The sequence below is a fragment of the Malus sylvestris genome, chromosome 8, assembly GCF_916048215.2.
Source record: "Malus sylvestris chromosome 8, drMalSylv7.2, whole genome shotgun sequence".
Lineage (NCBI taxonomy): Eukaryota > Viridiplantae > Streptophyta > Magnoliopsida > Rosales > Rosaceae > Malus > Malus sylvestris.
Genome location: NC_062267.1, coordinates 14,644,933 through 14,661,088, shown reverse-complemented (window position 1 = coordinate 14,661,088; position 16,156 = coordinate 14,644,933). Strand labels below are relative to the sequence as shown.

Here is a 16,156-nt window from a genome sequence, read left to right as displayed (position 1 = left end):
AGAAAATAAAGTCAAGACAAAGAAGATAAGGAATTAGCTAAAAGGAAGGAGCATCATCGAAAACCTTATCTTATCCAACATTATCCAAACTAACCTTATCTTATCCTATCATATCCTAATCTTATCCTACCTAATTCCAGCTGCAAAAGGGACTCCTTATCACTTTAGAATACCTAATATATGATTCTAGAAGCCCTGAAACAATGCAAATAACCTGATCCTTTTCCCCCTAGAAATCTGACGAATTTAATCCCTTCTCTTCTAGAAATCTGCCAGAACATCCCTCTCTAGAACCTTTGTGCCGTGTATCATACTCCATTTCATCATAGGATTGTGCAATCCTTTTTCATTCAGAAATTGTGCAAACCCTAGGCCTATAAATACATATTTATCACCACAATTTCGTGCACCACACATACAAGAGCCAAAACATCATAAAAATAAAATTGTGCCGCAGCTTTGCAAGGAAGGAAGGAGAGGAGACCCTGGGAGCCATGCCTGCCATTCAAGGCTTTGGATTGCTGGAACGTTTCTAGGTGTATTCTATCCTTAGTTTTAGTTCAATGTTTAAATTAGATTGTTTTTGTTTAATTGCAACCATGTGGAACTAAATTCGTTTTAGTTAGAGGTGAATTCAAAGCCATGAACATATGTATGATATGAATTGATTACATCCAGTTATGATTTCATAAATCGTGAATGCAATTCACTTATTTGTTTGATTGATAACTTGTTCTTGTGTGTTGATTAAGGTGGCATACTTAGTTTGCATGCATGAATTTGATGCTAGGATACAAAGGAATTTCATCTAATCGTTATGAACTTATATTCACAAGTAGTAAAAGTCACTAGTCATGATTGTGTTAAGTGAATTCTTAGCAGGAGTATCATGCAGTTCATAGTTACGAATGCCTTGTCATTACTTATGATTTTCATAGAACTTAATGATCTTTGATATGTATTTCTATTATACAATTGATGTAGGGAACTTGATAAGAATAATTTGGTTGTGTCGCTGAGTCCAATTCAACGAATTTAGGAAAATCTGAAAGTTAATTTGTGCTTCTCACAATTAATTTGGGGCATTGTCATTCATGGTTTATCGAAAGAATAACTGGAAATCGATTTGTATGCATGTGTGTCGTGTGTGGAGAAGGACCCTCTAACTAGTCATTCACCCATTAAATCACCAATTTCGTTCAAAGTTATTAGAGTCTTAAATCTGTTTGTTTTTACTTCAAACTCGTCAAAAACCAATTCCCCTTTATATTTCATGTCTTTAGATTAGAATCTATCCAAACTGGGTTCTTTTTAGTGTTTTAAGTCTTTCTAGTTCAATTTTCGTCCAAATTACATTCTAGTTCTTGTTTTGAGTCAATTTAACTTAGTTTTGTGTTATTTGAGTCAGTTTAGCTTGTTTTGAGTTGTTTGAGTCTAGTTTCAGTTTTTAAGTTTAATTTGTGTTGATTAGCATCCCTAGTTAATCCCCGACCTAGAACGATCCCTGCTTACGTGTACTACAACTATCTTAATAGGGTTTAATTTGTGTGTTAGTTTATACCACATCATATACCATTGTATCATTTTCAGTCATTTAACATAATCACAGCATTTTCATATAAAAGTTTACCAAATACTTAGATACTACTTTTTTTTATTATTAAAAGTATTTTTACAAAAAAGTTTACTAAACAATAACTGCTTTATTTTACATCTATTTATTCTTATAACGTAGTAGAATCAGCTTTTTTTTTTTTTTTTTTAAACACAATAATACCAAACTAGCCTATGCCCATATCAATATAATACTAACCAAGTCAACAAAAACAATAAACTATAGGGTAATGCTAGAGAGACTAAATTTGCAAACTAAATGATGTGTCACCAATATGAATAAACATGTTTATCAACGTTTAAGTAATAAACCAATCATCAACTTTTATATCCTTTAGTTTTCAAAATTTTATTTACAAATTTAGTCTCCATAACATTACCCTAAACGATATATTAGATTGGGTTGGTTCTAAACACTATCAACTCAGGCCGGTTGGGTTGATGAGTTGAACTTGAACCCAAAGGTTTAGACTGGTGTTAATCTTAAATGATTCACAAAAGAACAATTTGCCAATTTGTACGCTTATAAGCGAATTGCTGCACTAGAAAACGTAGTTTTGTGAGCTAAAACAATTCACCCCTAATACCATCTTCCTGTTGGTTACAGACTTACAATAACATTAATATTCTTAATGCTGGTGAAGTTTCGAGTTCAAAATCTCTTTTTAATCAAAATAATTTCTCCACAAAATTGTAGGCTTTAGCAAGACCCCGCAACGCGTCATGCTTTCACAGATTTATGTTGTGTCGTGTTCATCTAGGTAAAAAATTGGCTTAATTTGAACATAATTAATTAAGTCAATGTATCAAAAATTCCAAACACAAACTCGACTCGTATAGTTAACTAATAACACAACACGACTTGCCTTGATCCTTTTAAAACGCATCATTAACAAGTCCAACTATTATCGACACGACCATTAAAGCTCATTCATAAATTCAAAACTTATTGTGTGTGTGTTTGTTATGTTACCAGCAAGGTATAAAATATTGATGATATCGGAAATATCGGTAATCCAAAAACACAAAAATTTCGATAGAAATATCGGAATATTATCGATATCGATAAAAATTGAATAAAAACCACCGAAATTGTAAGAAAAACTTGGAAATTTTTATTGAAATTTTGCAGGATGTTTATTTAGTTAATTATCTATTAGTTTATCACAAAAATAAATCGGAAGGAAATGCGTTGCATGATGGATTTAACTGATTTAAGTTGATTATATAGCGAGCTAGCAAACATTGTGAGTGTAGAAAATATGTAGTAATTAATGAAAAAAGTTTAAACACACCATAATACAATATTTTACACTTCATACATTACATAATAAAATACATGAGTGACTTAGTACCACATAGAGTTCCTATCAAGGTCTAAAATATCGATGATATCGGAAATATCAGTAGTCCAAAAACATGAAAATTTCAATAAAAATATCAAGATAATATCGATATTTTAGACTTTGGTTACCAGATGGTGCACGATTTCGCCAAATTCTAATTGCAACGATTCAATCGAGCCGGTATTTATTATGGGCCATGAGGCCCATGACAATCCTTAATGCCGAAGCAAATGGTCCAAAATAGGCATCCGCTGCTTTCTCTGTCGCCGGCTCCCCGCCGTGAGGCTCAATGCAATTGCACATGAAGACAGAAGGTACGACTGGTTTAATATTACCCAAAAAAACAATTAAAAAATTATTAATTTTCCAAAAATAAAATAGAATTAAAGAAAATTAAAAGAAAAAAAAGGGGAGAGTGCGTGGGATCGGTGGAAACGAATACTGACAGACTCGGAGAAAGGAGAGAGAGAGAAGACGACTTGGCAGTTGGGAATTTTTGCTACAGAAAAATGAAATCAAGAAACCAAGAGAGCGAATCGAAGTTCCAGAGGTGACCCGCAACGCCCATTCACCTGCTAACTGCGCCATCGCTTCTGGAGTGACGACGAAGCAGAGCAATGGAGGCTCTGCGGAGGCCACCTCTCCGTTGTGTTTGGTGAAATGAGCATCGATTCTCCTCGGCTGGTTCGTCCGATCCGATAGCCAAACCCTAGCTCTCTCTGTCTCGCCATTCCCCATTTGTTGAGAGAGGTGGGCGATGATCGATTTCGATTGTTAGAGAGAGAAAGAGATAGGGAGTTTTAGAGAGAGAGAGCTATATATAATCGTAGGAAGATCGGAAAATGCAGAGACGGAGTCCGCCGAAGCACAGGCACGATGGGACTTCGCCGCTGCCGCTTGGGATGGATTGGAGTCCTCCTCCTCGTAAATGGGTTCGTCTGCTTCCGCTCTTGCCCAATTCCAATTATTTCAAGTTCCTAACTTTGGAAATTGTTTAATTGAAACAAATTACTTTCTAATTTAAGCTTGTATTTATTATTAGTTCGATTACGATTTTCGTATAATCCATCAGTTAATCAGTTATGGAGGTTACATTCACTTCCTAGGGTTTAGCTCAGTTAATCAGTTACGATTTTCGTATAAGCTCGTTGCATTGTTCTTTCCTGCCACAGTGGCTTTTTATATGTTGCCAATCATAGTTACTCACTGGGTATCTGTCTAATTCAAAAGGCTGACGTTCTTATTGCAGAATGGACAGGACACAGTCTGGCCACATGACCCTCGCACTGGATGGAGTTATTGTGTCGCTATACCTTCGTGGGTTGCCCTTCCAAAATCAAGAAATTCCGATCCCGTAGTGGTACTCAAATTGAATGACCCTCCAGTGTTTATCTATTCCCAGGGTTAGATGTTTTATATTATCTTTTAGGACTAAGTACAATTAGGAAATCTATATCCATGGTCGAATTTTCCATGTGTGAATCTTTCAGTATCTCCTGTTGTTGCCTTGCTCGGTCAATCGGTCGATCGGTCAGTCCACAAGTAAATCAAATATGTTATTGGAACGTCATGGGCTTTAGGGTTCTGCAACGTCATGGTCTTTAGGGTTCTGCAATGTCATGGTTGCTATTATGGTAAATTTGTTGAATAGAATGTTAAAGGTGATCCTGTAGGTGCATTTTCGTTTCTTCTGGGACATAGCAAGTCTTCCTTATATTACATTTAAATGTTTCAGACTATGCAATGTAATCACGTGGTAATTTATGATTGTGACAAACTTGATGTCATTCAATAATAGTGTAGATATTCTGTATGGCAATCAAGATTGAGATTTCTATTTGGATAAATCCAACTTTTTTCTGTTGAATTTGTGTAACTAGTCTATAGATAATAGATTGATCATAGCTTTTGGTAAAGTAAACATTTATACTACCTACATGCGCTGGTTATTTCAAGCTGATTGTATTTCGCATTTGTTCACCACCTGTCTTTTGAATGGGTTCTATTATAACATTTTAAGGGACAGTTCTACAGGGTTCAGGTTGGTGTACAATCACCAGAAGGTATTACAACTACAAGTGGGGTGTTAAGAAGATTTAATGATTTTCTGAAGTTATTTAGTGATGTAAGTACTGACTTTGGATTGTTTGTAAAATAGGTATTTACTTTATGTTAGAATGGTAGTTCATATGAAATGACAACTTGGTTATTCTCTAAGCACTACTTGAGGAAACGCATTGTTGAATTTTTTTTCCCTTTGTTAAACTAATTAAAGGACATTCTTAATATTTTTTTACTGGCTGTTACTTGTAGCTTAAAAAGGCATTTCCCAAGAAAAATCTCCCACCAACTCCATCCAAGGGACTTCTGCGGATGAAGAGCCGGGAACTGTTGGAAGAGGTAGGTAATGTGTTCTTTACTTTATCAGTTTAAACATGAGTGTCGTTCGATGGAGGACAAGAAACTTACACTAGTGTAGTTCATATTCTTAACAGGGGATGATTACCCTTAACTGGAAAGTGTAATTTTCAATTGCAACCTTCAAACATGTGTGTACTCGTACATATCTAAAAGGGTGATTAATATTCTTAAGAAGTTTCAGTTTTGTTGCAGAGAAGGTGTTCGTTGGAGGCTTGGATGACAAAGCTGCTATCAGATATTGATATATCAAGAAGCGTTGCAGTGGCATCCTTTCTTGAACTAGAGTCTGCAGCTAGATCTTGTACGTGACTGTCTTGTGCATGAGTGCTGTGACACATCCCTTTTTTTTGTGTTACACAGATTCCTTTTATAGAGTTTTAATGTATCAGTTCCTTGTCATAATACATCTCAGCGTTCCAAGATGCAAGCCAAAACACGTCAGACTCGAGTTCACTTCAATCACCTTCCTATTCTACCTTACCTGCCATTGTAGGGAGTTCATCAATCACATCAGATTATGGAAGTGATACTGTTTATGAGACTTCTGAGCTAGGAACCCCAAGGCTAGGAAGGGATGACAGTTCTGAAATTGGTATCGAAGATCTGGTATTGGATGAAGATTTAACAAGCCCAATAGAAAAGCTTGTGAAGTATGGCATGACCAATATTGACGAGGGACTGTTTATGGGACAAACTATACTAGAGCAGTTGGAAGGCCTTCCTAAGCATAAAGTAAATGTGGGACATGTCAATAATGTTGTAGGGAAAAATACATATAATGGAAATGCTTCTAAATCTTCAATTCTAGCTTGTAATGGAATGGAACTTTTCTCTGAGCCAGAGCATGGTAAAGTATTCAACCATGCTCGCAAGCTCTCAAATGAAAGTGTGGGAAGTGATGCCAGTTCTCTAAGAGGTAGTGAAATGTCCAACTCTGGTGTTCCTAACTCATCTGGTGATGGTTCTCTTGACCTTCTTGGAGGTGCTGAGGTTTCAAGCATTATGGAAATGCTTGGCAACACAGAGTTACAACCTTCAGGTGGCACTCAACTAGTTCTCCCATTAGATCAGCGAAACAAATTAAACAGGGTTCTCTCGACCATGCAGCGAAGACTAGTCACAGCAAAAACAGACATGGAAGATCTTATATCTAGACTAAATCAAGAAATAGCAGTGAAAGATTACCTTGCAACAAAGGTATGTCAAATTAAATTAATCATGCTCTTCGTGATGTCAATTGCTGGAATTATTTTTGTTTGGGCTGGAGAACTATTTGATTGTATCTAATTTGATTATTTGTAACATGATTGAAAATGTACTTCATGTATAGATTACTTCGCCCTCACCTCCAGGGCCCAAACCCTTGCAGTTGCATTTCCGAGGCTTAATTGACAAAAATATTTGTTTTTCCCACTCAGTGATGAAGAAAATTCACGAAATTGAATTGTATACTTAGTTTTTATGCTTGCTTTACATAGACCTAATTATGGATTGTTGCATAAAGAAATTGTTGATAAAAACTACTTTATATAAACCCGGTTATAAGTTGTTAAAAAAAATTTGTTGCTCCAATAGTTTGAAAAGATTAATTGGGATAAATTATGCATTGTAAATCTAATTGATTTTGGTGGAAGAAGGATGAGCGCAATAGCTGTGACACTTATGAAGTTATAGATGTTGATAAAAGCCAGTTACAGTTTGTTGGCTGAAAGAATTGGCACACCTTTTGGTTTCACAGAGGGAGTTCATAGACTAATTGATTGGATCACTACAGGTCAAGGATTTGGAAGTTGAACTTGAAACTACTAGACAAAAGAGTAAAGAGAACCTGCAGCAAGCTATTTTAATTGAGAGGGAAAGGTTTACCAAAATGCAGTGGGATATGGAGGAACTCCGGCGGAAGTCATTGGAAATGGAGTTGAAGTTGAAGTTGGAACAGGTTATTGTTCTTGAAGTTTGTCTTTTCTACTTTTATGTCTTTTCATTTTTTGGGGTCAGTCTGTGTCCATCCTTTTTATTATCTGGATGGTTATACGCTATATATTAAATGCTGCCAGGATAAGAAGTCATGTGCAGAGTCAACAAAAGATTCATCTGGTCAAGAGAAAGAGATATTGCCGCAGGAGTTGGATCCGTACAAGGAGCAGCTTGAAAATTTGTCAAAGCGATATGAAGAGCTAGAAGCAAAATCTAAAGCAGATATTAAAGTTCTTGTTAAAGAAGTTAAATCCTTGCGCAGTTCTCAAGCAGGACTGAAACATGAACTTAGCAAATCGCTGACGGAGAAATCTGAAGCTGAGGTATATTGTCATTAGTCCAAAAGTATTGTTGCATTCTACTTTCTCAAACTAGTTCTTCTTAGGGTGTTGGGTTAAATTGGTTCTGCTTTCTGTTATTGATCCAGATAGTTGGTTTCCTTGTATTTGATTATAACTTCACTTATATTCCGCGATACACTGGAAGCTTTATGTTTTGGTCCAAATACAGATGCGTTGATAGAACAATTTGGCACATTATCATCTTGCTTTCAGAAACAAATAAAAAATTTAGTTTATATGTAGCTGACTAGGCAGAGAGTAATGTATTAGTCAGGTTTGATGTTTTTCTTGTGTTCTTTTATGTTTCTATTTTGCAGAAGCTCCGCCAACAGGAAAAACAAACGAGTAAGCTTGCAGAAACTGCTAGAAAAAAATGGTTGCATGAATGCAAAGTTCTTCATAAGCAGCTTCAAGAATGCAATATCAATTTTCCTGTTGATGATTCTTCAATTCTACCAGAGGCTTCAGATTTGTTGGCTACTTCAGACAACCGTATTAGCCTCTTACTTTCAGAGGTACTTTCTATTTATTTCCCAGTTTCTTTTGTTTGCCGACTTTTATTTTCTGGCATATGGTCACATTATAAAACCCTTCCACATTTTGGCCCATCTTCAAGAAATTAAAATTAAACTTGTTTGTGCGAGAAACATAATATGCTGCACGTTCATATGTTTCTTGCTTCCACGATCAGTTGTAAACATCTTGTTACGTATGGATGGCGCCATTTATTAACCGTTAAATTCTACTTTTCCTAAAAGACTATATATGAGGTGGTGCAATTCCATTTGAGTTTGAAGTAACTTTAAAGCATACTGATTTTTGGCTTACGCATTGTTCTCATTCTCGTAAACCGTCTGAAATAACAAGTAACTTTGCAATAATTGATTAGGCACAACTCTTAGCTGAAGACAATGGAGCTACTGGTGAAGTTGACAACCTCGACGATGATATGAGGACAATAGACAATGAGTTGAGGAAGTTTCTGGCAGAATTTTTTTCTGAAAATGCTAGATTACGGAAACAGGTGAACTGTCTCATATGTCGTGCTCGCAAAACGGATATCTAATCTACAAAAGACGAGAGGTCCCTGAAGACAACCTTCACTGATGAGTAAGTAGGAAGATGCAAGGATGAATATTGTAAATTTTGTTTTTTTTTTTTTTCCCTTTAAAAAGAAAAAAAGAAGAATCATTTGGCCACTCGCGCCATCTGTTTCATGTATTTCTCGTTACACGACGCTTCAAGCCTGTGGTTACACATATACAAGGTTCAAGAAAGTTTGTGCACTCTCTGCTTTACCACAATGTTGTAGAGATGTGAAAGGAAATTATTAGTGAAAAACATGTTTCTCTTTTGTTTTAGCTTTAGAAATTTGAAAGTGGCTCTGCTCTTTTCCGTTGTATGCGCGTATAAGCGAATCATGATTTTGCCATGGTTATTGTACTCAAGCTTTTCGGATGCAAGTCTGCAGGGACTTTCACCTTAAAACATTAACTCTACGATTTTGCTGCTTGTCTTGTGGTATTGCTGCCTTTTGCAATTGTTGTTGCAGCTTTTCTTTCATTTTCCTTGGTTATATATAAATCGACATTCCAGGTTGCGATGTAAATTCTTCATCGATTCGTTAAAATATCCAACTTTAGGTATTCACGACATAAGTGAACGAACATGGGTGATGATTTTGACACTCCAAAGATCACTTCCCGCACTCACTCATGCGTGAGAGCGAGTGCGGAAGGTTTCACTCTCATGCGTGAGAGCGAGTGCGGAAGGTTTTTCAAGGGGGAATCCTGAATAGTGATGGCACGCATCAGTTGAGGTCCATGTTTAGCTTCTTTCACTGTCCTTTTGGAGCCTCTTTGCTTAGCAAAAGAAATGAGCATCAGAGATTTAAATTGAATAATTTGCCATAATGCGGCGTTGAAGGTTTTCCTGTTTTAAGAATAAATCGATCTCTCGAAAATAACATTCGTCCATGAATTTTGTTCGAAATGGCTAATGTTACATACCAATCTACACGAGACGCGGACGAGGGAATGACGAGCATTGAGCACCGGAACTCGGTCGCTCTAAACATTCACGGCCATTTGCTCAAGTGAAGCGCCATTGTTTCTGCAGTCAGCCCAAGCAGAACTCGAACAGATCTGCATGAATGAAAACAAATTAAACTAACTTGGAGAACTTGTAGGAGACTAGCACACTTGATGACCTAGCGAATAATGTCTGAACAGTTAAGACAATGTTCGTACGGTCAAATTTCCCACGTGAAAAGGCATACTTCAGATCACAATCGAAGGCAGGATTCATTATATGCCACAGAAGGGAAAACACAGACAACGAAATTTGAATTGAAATTAAGGAGAATGGTGGAAGTACCAGCACTACCTCGTTATCTAACTCGCGTGGCTCCACAAGGATGTAGAGTGGCTTTCCATTAAGCCTGCACTGTCCCTGAAATGTCATAATCATCATTCATCAAGAGCAGCTCAACTGCACAGCACTTGAGATATCAAAAGACTTATGAGTGGCATGCACTCAATACACAAAGATGCTTTCGAATTTGAACTACCCTGAATTTTTAGGTCAAGTTATGATGTTGGTCCCGAGAGTTTGGTACCTGTAGTTTTGTCTTTCGCAATTTTAGTCCCCTATTTATCAATGGTTGCAACTCAAGGACAATAATCTACCTTAACATTAGCCACTCGCGTAGGTCACTTGTCGAAAAACTGCAGCAATTACCATTGATAGGCCTACAACCGCGAAAATTGAAACTAGAGGTACCAAAGTGGAACTTCGGCCAAATTACATGGACTAGGATCGTAGTTTAGCGCAATTTTTAAGTTAATAAAATCGTAAACATTACCTTAACCTCAGGCAACCCAATAACGCATCCACATTCTACCACTTCAGCCCCAACACGTTCTAGAAGCACAGAAATTTGTTTTGGGATGATGTAAATTTCAAGTGTAGGGTAAACAAGCAGTTTAAGGGAGAAGATGAACAAGAAGTATCAAGGGCCTCAAGAGCAACCACGCACCTAAAAGTCTTATTGCTGCTGACAAGGTCCCACCGGTAGCTATCAGATCATCAATTACCAATGCACGTTCACCGGGCTGAACAGCACCAACGTGCATTTCCAGGCAATCAGTTCCGTACTCAAGTTCATACGCTTCTGAAATTACTTCTCCTAAATAAGCAGCATTGTTAAGTGAAGTTTAGCGTACGGGCAACATGAAAAATGAAAGGTACAAAATAGACGCTTCAGTGACAACCAAGACCTCACTCGCAAACATCCCAATGTTGGAGTAAATTTTGCCTAAAACCGGTTGTATATCACACGATGAGAGAGATAGACACTGGTTGTATACTGTGGTAGGGAAGAAAAATAGCCAATGCGAACGTCACCCTAGTAAAAAGGGCCTTATCCTAAATGAAACTAAGCACTAACAATAGATAAAAGCACATGGGGGAAAACAACAGCCTAATCTAATCTAATAGACCTTTCAAAGGCTCAAAGGACACCCACTTTATATAACTACATCAAAAGTTGATTAAGGAGGACTGAGGCATGATTAAAAAAGTAATTAGCTCCTGGACATCAACAAACTAAGCATTAAACTAATTAAAATTAAGCATACCCGGCAACTTCCTAGGTTTACGTAAAGGGACAAACTTGGCACCAATTGCTAAAGCAATTGAAGGACCAAACATGAACCCTCTGGCTTCCACTCCTGCAGATTAATCATAAACAGAAGAAGTAAGAAAAGCAAACCACAAAAAAGAGTTTAATTATATAATAAAATTTCTAATCACTGTTTGGTAAACTATATCACCAGCTTGAAAAGAACAGTGAATGAAGGCCAACAATTGAGACAGTCCAACATTCAAAACACCTTTTTTTAGCAATGCCTGTTCATCTGTCATGAGGGAAGCAAAATGTTGAAGAACTTCCACTCGGAGTTAACCATCTACATCAATAGCTAGCTTTCTTCACTTACGTAAAGCGCCGACAAGAATGCAAGGTTACAAGGAGCAAAAAGATATCTATGTGAGAAATTAGTACTCTACCCTTAACTCAGGAAACTTACTCTGGTAGTAGTAACCGATACAAAAATGCTGCTCTTACCACATTTTTCATACAACATTAGTACCGCCTCTCCAATACAGGTGGGACCTATCTCTATTTGAGAGGTGGTACAAATGTCATAACTGCAGCATTAATCAAACCAAAATGATGATATCTGAAAGGATGATTTTCTAATTTGACCCCCTTTTGGTAATCAACAGGATGGTCACACAATCACCAGCAACAGAAATTTCTCAATTGTTTTAGGATACATTTGAGGTTAATAGTTTATGGATCGAAATAGACGAAAAAGAAAAAAAGCAGAATCTCAAGCAAATGAAAAAAAACATCCTGAACATCAGAAAGAATGCAACTACAAAAATGTTTGCGAAGTGGTCAACGAATCCTCTATGCGTCCAATCAACCAGAAAAATGCAGCAGTGTAGAAGAACGCAAATCGCTTATTATTGAAAACGTAACACGACACAGAATTGAGTTTTTTCTTCGTGAACTTCTGTTATGCACCGAATTATAAAGAAAAATGAAGTAATCTGCTCTGTTTTGAACTTGTGATCCCATTGCATTAGCCATTGATATAACTACCGAGGGAAATACATTGGGGAAAACTATTACACATTAAAAAAAGGGGCCAAATTAGAAAATCGTAATTCGACTAAGATGAATGATGTATGATGATACCAAAAGAAAAAAGAAAAGACTTGCCAGATATGAAAAATCTTCAACGAAATCAGCGAGGATTGTAGCTCCAGAAAAATATTTCTCAAAACAATCAAAGGGGGAACAAAACAGTAAAACCCAAGAGCCAAACAGCAACTCATATATTAACTAATTAAGCCCACATTTTAATATCCACAACATTAACAAACCTTAAAACTTACTTCAAAAGATTGTATATAAACACACGCACGCACATATATATATATATATATATATAGAGAGAGAGAGAGAGAGAGAGAGAGAGAGAGAGAGAGTACCGGCAACAACAGAGATGTCCATGTCTCTGTAGCGATCAACAAAAATGTCGACAACATGCTTGAAGGTCTTGTGATCAAGCAACAATGTTGTTATGTCTTGAAACATTATTCCTGAACACATTCATACATACCCAACACACAAAAACATTAAAATAGTAAACAAATACCCACACAAATCATCAAACTTCACAAAAACACTGACAATTCTACTTAAAAAAAATTAAAATTACCCAACAAAACAAGAAAAGCAAAAAATGGAACCTGGTTTTGGAAAGTGAGGCACAACCCTGATGGCCTCTGATATGGCTTGGAGCCTTGGGTCTCCTTTCAGTCCATTTTCTGCTGCAAACATTCTCTCTCTCTCTCTCTCTGGTTTTTCTTTCTCTTTCTCTCTCCACAAATGCTTGAAGGGAATGAATATTGGTCTTTAGGTTATGAAAAACTTTGGGTTGAAGAATCAATGGGTTTTGGAAGTTTCCCTCCTAAAAACTGACTGAAAACCTTAAATCTATTTGCTTTGTTTCGTCTCTCTCAGCGTGTTGGTGTTGGTGTTGGTGTTGGTGTTGGTCTGTGTTTGGATTAATTGGTGGCTACTGGTTTTTTGTTTCTTCATTTATTATGATGGCCAACCCACAGCACTTCCACTTTGGAAGTTACGTAGGGGAAGTTTGATGCTGACGCAGCTTTCATGCACGTGTGCTCCACGCTGCCCGCCTTTTCCCATAATTTTTCTTCGGAAAAAAAGAAAAGAAAAATCAAGGTCGAAACTTCAATATGTTTTTACCACAAGAAATTTAATTTAAACATCATGCATGTGTTTGGTTTGCCACAACAAATGAAGGGTTGTGTTTGAAAGTGATTTTAAGTTTGTAGTTGATTGTACTCTGAGTCGAGGTTTTATTTCTTTATGGTTGAAGTTTATTATTGATGACATGGATTCTTGAAAAAAAAAATTCAATTCAATTAACAAATTTTGCAACATATACTACTAATAATTTTGGTATGCTACTATATGATATCAATGTTATTAAGATTCTTCTTAATAGTAGAACTCTCTACCATCTCATCTATTTGGCATAATTTTCGTGTTAATATTATAAAATAATGTGCTAAAAAGATAAAATGACAAAGAGTTTCATTCTAAATTAATTATGTTGGCTAGAACATTAAAAAGGGAAAATTGATAGGCGAACAAGTATATATAAATTTATAAAGTTGTGTATTAATTCGTGAGGATGGAAACAAAAAGAGAGAACGAGGGAAAAAAGGGAATCACGCGCCACAATTTGAAGTAGGAATACGGGAGAGAGAGAGAGAGAGAGAGAGAGAGGTCTGAGTCTGACTTATGGATGTTATTTCACTGTAGAGTGTATCTAGCTACTTCACCTACGTTTTCCAAATTCAAGAAACGAATGATTTCATGCCTCCATTTTATACTGTATTTGGAACATCAACTGATCTATGTGTGAGTTAGGATAATTTTACAAAGATTAAATTTCAATGTAAAATTTTATAAATTAAATGACACGTAAATTAATAATTAAATTATTACGTAGATATTGATAAGCATGTTCATTATTCATATGTGTTATAATATAAGTAAATATTATAGAGAATTTCTCTTTACATATATTTTTAATGTAAAAATATGATTTTTCGTTAAAATAAACAGTACCAAAAACTTTTCGTTAAAATTCATTAAAGAAAAAAATCATTAATGAGGCACACTTAATCTGACGGCCACGATCTTCCTCAAATCCCACCCTCCTCGCCTGTTACTTTGCCCAATTTTTCCTTCATGCACTTTTGTAAACAACGAAGTAGAGGGCATTATCGTCATTCCAAATAAATTGACGGCGATCTATACGCAGAGAATCCAGCTGCAGGAGATTTTGCAGATTTTGGAGGTGGTCCTATGGAGAGATGTTTCAATATGCCCTGAACATGATGTAGTGTATCACGTGTCATTATACGAATAGTAAGATACTTCTGTTAAAAAAGTAACAACATAAAAAATTAAACTCTCCACAACTTATATAATAACACGTGGTATTGTGTAATTTTCTTGATGTGAAGGTGGTCCTACACCCCCATCATTTTTAACGCATGCTTACTTAGCTTTATCCAATCTAATTATGCCCTACACGTGACATTATCTGCCGAATTATGCACCAACTAGCCCCGTAAGCAAGCCACGTCATGAGATAGGGCAAATTTAATCCAGAATTCCAGCCAAGGTTAAAAAGCTAGCTCATCTTATGACCGCAAATGCTAATAGGAAGTGGGGCCAGCCCTTGACAAGAATGTCGGCCACCCAAAACGAGCCAAACGACTCTTTTTCGATCCGACAGTTTTAATAATTGGACAATTAGTTGATTCAACATTCCAAATTCAAACCTATTTAATTTTAAATTTAAATTTTTAAATACATTAAATCAAATGACAGAGATCAATTATGATCTATCTAACGGCAAACAAAATTTAACAGCACAAAATTAAATCTAAATGCTAAAACAATTGAAAACAAATCTTTAAATCAAAAGTCACCCAAAAACTCTATAAATACATGTTTCATGGTATCTGTTTAGTGAATTTTCAACTTTTATTGGAATCTAAATAGTTTTAGGTTGAAATGTTCATATGATAATCTACGTAAATTTTATTATAAAAAAAAAGTCATCGAAAAAAAATGTAGCCTAAATTCATTCTTTAATAATCTTGAACTAAAGTTTTAACCTAGAACCATTGAAGAAGAAAAATTGTTTCAAGGTTAAGAATTTTAGGTTTTAACCCAAGGGTAGAAGACAGTCTTAGTAAATAGTAATAACCAGAGTGTATCTCCACTCGGCCCACCCCTAAATGAATTATCCAGATAATTGGTATTAAAAAATTATTTTTTATGAAATAATATTTTATGTTTATTATTCGAAACTATAGTTTTTGGGTACAGATTTTTAACCAATCATGTAGCGTCATGTGTCCTAATCTTGTAAGAATTGTGTGGATAGATTTCCGATAAGTTTTTTAACCAATCCTATTGCGCCAAGTATCACTATCTGTTCAGAATTCTTGTGCATAGATGTTCAATAAGATTTTCAACCAATTACGGTGTGCCACTTGACATTATTTACAACCTCATTCTTTTGTTTTCTCCTTATAAACTCTACATCCAACCTAAACTCACATACCAAAATCAAAATATGTTTGAATCCTTCTTATCTTGAGTTCTTACAATGTCTTCTTCAAGGAGATTATTAGAAGTCAAAGAGCAAAAAAATTAGTTGTTTGAAATGGAAGAGCAAGACGATGAAGAACGTAGAAGAGGACATGATGAAGCAAGAAGGAAGAGAGCTGCATATACCCGTCGTGTCATGCAAGCTAGGGCTGTAATCTCCA

General features: G+C 36.0%; 2 protein-coding genes across 7 annotated transcripts; one reads left to right on the top strand and one right to left on the bottom strand.

Moving 5' to 3' along the window:
* Positions 1 to 3,364: 3,364 nt before the first annotated feature.
* LOC126632240 (PX domain-containing protein EREL1-like) lies at positions 3,365 to 9,060 on the top strand. Of its 5 annotated transcripts, none has more exons than XM_050302549.1 (10): positions 3,365 to 3,892; positions 4,210 to 4,320; positions 4,987 to 5,085; positions 5,274 to 5,360; positions 5,574 to 5,682; positions 5,794 to 6,578; positions 7,156 to 7,320; positions 7,439 to 7,681; positions 8,017 to 8,214; positions 8,589 to 9,060. In XM_050302549.1, the coding sequence occupies exons 1-10, from the start codon at positions 3,803 to 3,805 to the stop codon at positions 8,763 to 8,765; spliced, it is 2,064 nt and encodes a 687-aa protein (XP_050158506.1). In that variant the 5' UTR covers positions 3,365 to 3,802; the 3' UTR covers positions 8,766 to 9,060. The 5 variants fall into 5 exon arrangements, with proteins under 5 accessions (XP_050158506.1, XP_050158507.1, XP_050158510.1 ...); XM_050302550.1 differs by having other exon boundaries at positions 3,874 to 3,892; positions 4,210 to 4,363; XM_050302553.1 differs by lacking the exon at positions 3,365 to 3,892 and having other exon boundaries at positions 4,995 to 5,085; positions 5,579 to 5,682.
* Positions 9,061 to 9,575: 515 nt separating this feature from the next.
* Positions 9,576 to 13,355, bottom strand: LOC126632242 (adenine phosphoribosyltransferase 5-like). Of its 2 annotated transcripts, none has more exons than XM_050302554.1 (7): positions 13,022 to 13,355; positions 12,761 to 12,871; positions 11,338 to 11,430; positions 10,737 to 10,886; positions 10,563 to 10,621; positions 10,076 to 10,150; positions 9,576 to 9,843 (listed from the first exon to the last, which is right to left on the bottom strand). In XM_050302554.1, exons 1-7 carry the CDS (start codon positions 13,110 to 13,112, stop codon positions 9,769 to 9,771), a joined length of 654 nt encoding a protein of 217 aa, XP_050158511.1. In that variant the 5' UTR covers positions 13,113 to 13,355; the 3' UTR covers positions 9,576 to 9,768. The 2 variants fall into 2 exon arrangements, with proteins under 2 accessions (XP_050158511.1, XP_050158512.1); XM_050302555.1 differs by having other exon boundaries at positions 10,085 to 10,150; positions 13,022 to 13,354.
* Between the last annotated feature and the right edge of the window lie 2,801 nt (positions 13,356 to 16,156).

What these genes read in the sequence shown, in the direction of transcription:
- LOC126632240 (XM_050302549.1), top strand. Translation starts at nt 3,803, where the DNA reads ATGCAGAGACGGAGTCCGCCGAAGCACAGGCACGATGGGACTTCGCCG. An exon ending in GCCGGGAACTGTTGGAAGAG is followed by an intron (nt 5,361 to 5,573) that starts GTAGGTAATGTG and finishes GTTTTGTTGCAG; the next exon opens with AGAAGGTGTTCGTTGGAGGC. An exon ending in AAGATTACCTTGCAACAAAG is followed by an intron (nt 6,579 to 7,155) that starts GTATGTCAAATT and finishes GGATCACTACAG; the next exon opens with GTCAAGGATTTGGAAGTTGA.
- LOC126632242 (XM_050302554.1), bottom strand. Translation starts at nt 13,112, where the DNA reads ATGTTTGCAGCAGAAAATGGACTGAAAGGAGACCCAAGGCTCCAAGCC. An exon ending in GCCTCACTTTCCAAAACCAG is followed by an intron (nt 12,872 to 13,021) that starts GTTCCATTTTTT and finishes GAATGTGTTCAG; the next exon opens with GAATAATGTTTCAAGACATA. An exon ending in TAAACCTAGGAAGTTGCCGG is followed by an intron (nt 10,887 to 11,337) that starts GTATGCTTAATT and finishes CTGCTTATTTAG; the next exon opens with GAGAAGTAATTTCAGAAGCG.